This window comes from Vigna umbellata, chromosome 3 (genome assembly GCF_029865625.1).
Source record: "Vigna umbellata cultivar VRB3 chromosome 3, Vumbellata_1.0, whole genome shotgun sequence".
In the NCBI taxonomy this organism is placed as follows: domain Eukaryota; kingdom Viridiplantae; phylum Streptophyta; class Magnoliopsida; order Fabales; family Fabaceae; genus Vigna; species Vigna umbellata.
In genome coordinates this window covers 2,741,797-2,746,448 of record NC_142167.1, presented here as the reverse complement: position 1 = coordinate 2,746,448, position 4,652 = coordinate 2,741,797, and the positions used below count along the sequence as shown (strand labels likewise).

The 4,652-nt window shown below is 36.8% G+C and overlaps 1 protein-coding gene across 1 annotated transcript; it reads right to left on the bottom strand.

Moving 5' to 3' along the window:
• Nucleotides 1–579: 579 nt before the first annotated feature.
• BRG3 (SBP (S-ribonuclease binding protein) family protein) lies at nt 580–4,062 on the bottom strand. Its single transcript, XM_088110310.1, has 4 exons — nt 3,826–4,062; nt 3,404–3,716; nt 1,928–3,247; nt 580–924 (listed from the first exon to the last, which is right to left on the bottom strand). Exons 1-3 carry the CDS (start codon nt 3,879–3,881, stop codon nt 2,648–2,650), a joined length of 969 nt encoding a protein of 322 aa, XP_087966436.1. The 5' UTR covers nt 3,882–4,062; the 3' UTR covers nt 580–924; nt 1,928–2,647.
• Nucleotides 4,063–4,652: the final 590 nt, after the last annotated feature.

The following is a 4,652-nucleotide window of genomic DNA, read 5'->3' as shown; positions in this document are numbered from 1 at the left end:
TAAATGAGAAAATTGAATACTTATAATACATTAGAAACTTAACAAAAATATTTAATACTTTCTTTAGTTGTGTAAAACATAACTTGTGTTTGGTAAGTTAGAAATTAATTATACAGGGAATGGAAGGTGACTTGTTGAAAAGAAAAATATAAATGACAATAACAGTTAAATAAAATTGTGTATTGGTTTATAATAGTTAAAAATAAAAAAGGTCTAAAACTCAACGCAGGTAAACTTTCCTTTCGAAATAATTATAAAAATATTAAATTAAATATAAATAATGTTAACTAATTTATTTTGATTAATGATATCCTAGTAGCGTTTATAACTAATTACTTAGTTATCATTCCCTCTTTCTTATATTTTATTGGAGTTCTAATAAAAATTAGATTAGATTAATTAATATAATTAAATGATATTAGCTAAATCTAAATCTTTGGTTGTGTAATAATTTTTTCAAGTCGAAAATAGCGGAAGAGAAAAAATAATTCACAGTGTTTAAGAAATTTAATTAATAACAGTTTTTACTCTTTTTGTTTCTCTCTCTTCCATTCTTTGTAGATTATTTGAAGAAAAGGAAAAGAAAAACATAAAAAGTGGGATTTCCTGATAAAAGGCAGACGTTACATTTACGTACAAAGATACACGTGGGCACCTCTTATGACGATCATTGACTTCAAAACTTGCCACAGAACAGAACAAACAAAAATGAAACTAATGAAGCATTCACGAGTCACGTGGCGCTCACATGTGGGGTGGCTGAGCCACGTTTCCCTCCCTGTTACCATTATTGTTTTTCGGTGCTTTCCAGGGGAATGAAGAAAAAAATACTGAAAATAGTAGCAATCCATTCCAAAAGGGCATTCGTGATTCATGAACAGAAACAGAGCATTGGATAGTACACACACAATGCTTCAGTCCAACCTAAGAATACAACACACGTAAATTCACATCATTAAAAGACGAATATGATATTTTGATAACATTTCTTTTACAACATTATAACACCGTCTAAATATCATTTTGACACTGATTCATGTTAATACTTATAATTATTATAATTGATTACGAAATAATTTTGAACTAATCACGACGTAATAAATGATATCATTATTCCTAAAATATTGTTTGTTTTAAATCAAAATTTCACAAATTTAATTTTAATATTATTTTGAACAAACTTTTTACTAATAAAAATATATTTTATATATATATAAACTCATAGTTATTTTTATTTTATCTAACGTGTGAATTCGTTTGTATACTAAGAAACAAATTCACCGATATTAATAACACTCAAATAGGGTTTCCATTTTTAACTGCCTTCTCTCCTCCCTCCCCAAATCTCAACTGCAACGGATCTTCTTTCCTGCACCAACCATCATTGGTCAAAGGTCGCTCACAGTAATTTTTCTTTTTATTATTTTTTAAATTCTGGGGTAGTTCTTTTCTGCATCAGTTTGGTAAAAATAATAAATTAAAAATAAAAAATATATAGTGAAGAAAATGTTGAGTTCCATGATATTGGAGTGAGATTGACGTAAAGGGAGAATATAATTGGGGTAGGTACTGACTGTATTGGCAGCTCTAGTCCCTATTTAACAGTGACCAGAGAGATTGAATTCAATAAGAACCGTATCACCTTTCCTACCCTTTCACTTTCACTCTTCCAAAACCATCTCTATATTATCTTTACCTGCACCGCCTCCCAGACTAACACCACCTTTTTCTATTCTATTATTACCCCTATAAACAAAACCAACAAAACAAAACAAAACGCCCTCGTCTTTTCCACGCCCATCAATGATGTCACCTTCCCAAAACCTTTCTCTTTCCCTCTCCCCTCCCTTCACGCTTCCCGTCTTCAATTTTCATTTAAAAGACAAAACTTTATTTATTTAAAGCATTAAAAGATTAAAAAGATTACATTTTTTTTGGCGGGTGTTGGAAACCACCGGTTACCGTGTCAGGTTGTGCCCTGTGCATTGGCCTTTGGTCCAAAGCCTGAGCTCTAAGAAAATGGCCGTTGCAGGCACTCTTCAAATAACAGCGACATTTACGAGCGTCCTACGTGTCAGCTTTTGCCGCACTAATGTCACTTTCTGTCCCCACCTCGTTGACTTCACGCGCTGCCTTCCCACGCGCGTTCACTTTCTCCATCCATGCACCCTGGGTCCCCACTCACATTATCTCTCACCTGTGCATTCCTCTCCATCAATTAATCTTCACAAAAATGTAGTTTACATGCACTGGTAGTATTTCCACCTCCCACACCTTCTCAACAGACACAGAAATTAGACCTTTTAATAAGTTAAACAGCAGTCACATTAATAAATCTCCTGTAATTTTATTCAATTTACTCTAAATGCACAAGACTTGGTGGAACCAAATTGGCATATCGATTGCTCTAGATGCTAATTTCAATTAAATAGAATTGAATCTTGTAAAAAAGACAATTTAACCTTCAATGAAATCGAAATTCACATAAAAATAAATACCAGCCATTAAAAGAATAAAAAAAATGTATCAAAATGATTTCTTTTTACTATTTTTTTTTTATAATTTATGAAAAATCGATATATATGGTTGAGATTGAGAAGGAGAGGTTTGATGGTCCTAGTCTAGTCCTGTTTTTCATTTTCCAAATTTAAGACATGTTAACATGAACACTAGCAGTCTTAAAGGATTTACACATAGGACAAATGTGGACCGTAGATCCACATACAGTACACAAACACAGGTGCCGGCACGGCAAAATCAGTACGCACGACTCTTCTTTCCCACAGTTCCTGCAAAACCTTCCATTACTCTCACCCATCATCATTTCCCGGCAACTACCGTCTTTCTTATCCTTCACACTTGCGCACCCCGTTCTTATCGTGCGCCATTCAACCTCTTTCTTTTCTTCACCGTCCTCGTCGGTGCTTCCACAGCAAGACTGAGCATCGTCCATCAAAGCTGCGGCATCACCATCGTCCACCATTCCGCGTTGCGTCAACACTTGTTCTAGATTTAGCCGTAAAGCATTCGCCGTAGCTTCGTTCGTTTGAGCCAAGTCACGCCAAATCTGATTTTCCATGCACAGAGACTTCACTTTCTCTTCCAACGCCCAATTAAGCTTTCCGATTTTCTCTATTTCCTCCTCTTTCGTCTTCAATTTCTTTATCACGCCTGCCTCAATCGCGTCGATTATCCTTTTCGCTTGCCGCTTTCGCTTCTGATCAATTTCTATTCTCACCTTCTCCATCTGAAGACATTACACATCATACATCAAAATCGGTATTTCAAATTCAAGCAGGGATAAACGGAAACATCGCAAAATCAGTATTTCAAATTCAAGCATAGACACATGGAGTTAATCGGAAACAGAAACATGAAATCATGATGAAGAAATGAAACATACTCTTTGCATGATTAAATGCTCGATGTCAAGTTGCTGCTGTTGGATCTGAAGAGAAAAGTCTTGGCCGAGAAACGAGAACGAGTCGTTGTAGCTGTAATTCTCCCTGGACCGCTTTCTGGACAACGGAGGAACAACAACAACGCTGTTGTTGGTTAAACCACTTTCAGTTTTGACGGCGTTTCCGAGCGAATTGTAAACCGATGAAGGAAGCACCGCTTCCGTGACGGCGCCGGATAACGGAAAATACGAAGAATAAGCAATCTGTTGCCCGTTATACATGTTGACATTTGCATCCACAGAATTCATCACTTCGCTGCACAACCGCATAGAAAACATTGTAAAACAACATTTCAAATAAGCGGATAAAACAAATTCAAAGAGAAAGTGCGAAAGGAAGAAGAAGGAGGCAAATGAAAACATACGGGTTGGTTACGAGTTGGGAGGGGAAGAGATTGAGATGACGCGCCTCAACGGCCATAAAGATTGTATTGTATGGTTTTTCTCAAGCGTGCAAAGATGGTGTGATTCTTCTTATTGGGAGAAGAGTGAGAGAGGAAGAAGGAAAAAAAATAGAACTAGTGCGGAAGGAGGAGAGAATGACATGCAAATAGATGTGGCGAGGCTGGATGGTGTGGTTTATTCGGAGTTCCTCGGTCCACGTTATTAATCACTATATTTATTATTATTATTTATTAAATGTGACCAAACGATGGACCAATAAATTATAGATTTAAAAAATAAGAAAAGGAGGAAGAGTAAAGATAGTGTTTGTTTGTTCAATTGCTCCCGTGAGAGAGATCTTTTGTCCATATAATATAATCCAGAGCAGGGCGACCAGATAGACAGATAGAGATATTTGATGTGGCAGGCTGAAAGGGTAATTTTGTAATTTTATTATTATCAGGTAGTTAAATAAAATTGTGATAAGATAACAAATGAAACTATGAGTAAAGCAATGGTGCCAGGTAAGAGCTGCCGACTAGACGGTGCCACGTAGGCAGTGTTGATCTTTAGCTTTAATTATATTTTAATGGTTTTTGGGTGTGTTGCTGGAAGGAATAACAAGGTGGTGGTGGTGGGGTCGGGGGACACGTGTGTGGCAGGGTTGTGGGGAACAACGGAAGCGGGCACGTGCGAGGTGCCAGCGTGGAAGAGGGCGTGGGACCCAGAGTAGTGCATAGGGGTACGGTTACCCGGTGGAAGGGGAAGGGCTTTTGGCAGTTTCCTTTGCTTTTTCTCAGGAAAATGG

Bases quoted from the DNA above. Each gene is read 5' to 3' on its own strand.
- BRG3 (XM_088110310.1), bottom strand. From the start codon at position 3,881: ATGGCCGTTGAGGCGCGTCATCTCAATCTCTTCCCCTCCCAACTCGTA. The intron at 3,717-3,825 runs GTATGTTTTCAT...GCGGTTGTGCAG, and splicing joins TCCCAACTCGTAACCAACCC to CGAAGTGATGAATTCTGTGG. The intron at 3,248-3,403 runs GTATGTTTCATT...TAATGTCTTCAG, and splicing joins AGCATTTAATCATGCAAAGA to ATGGAGAAGGTGAGAATAGA.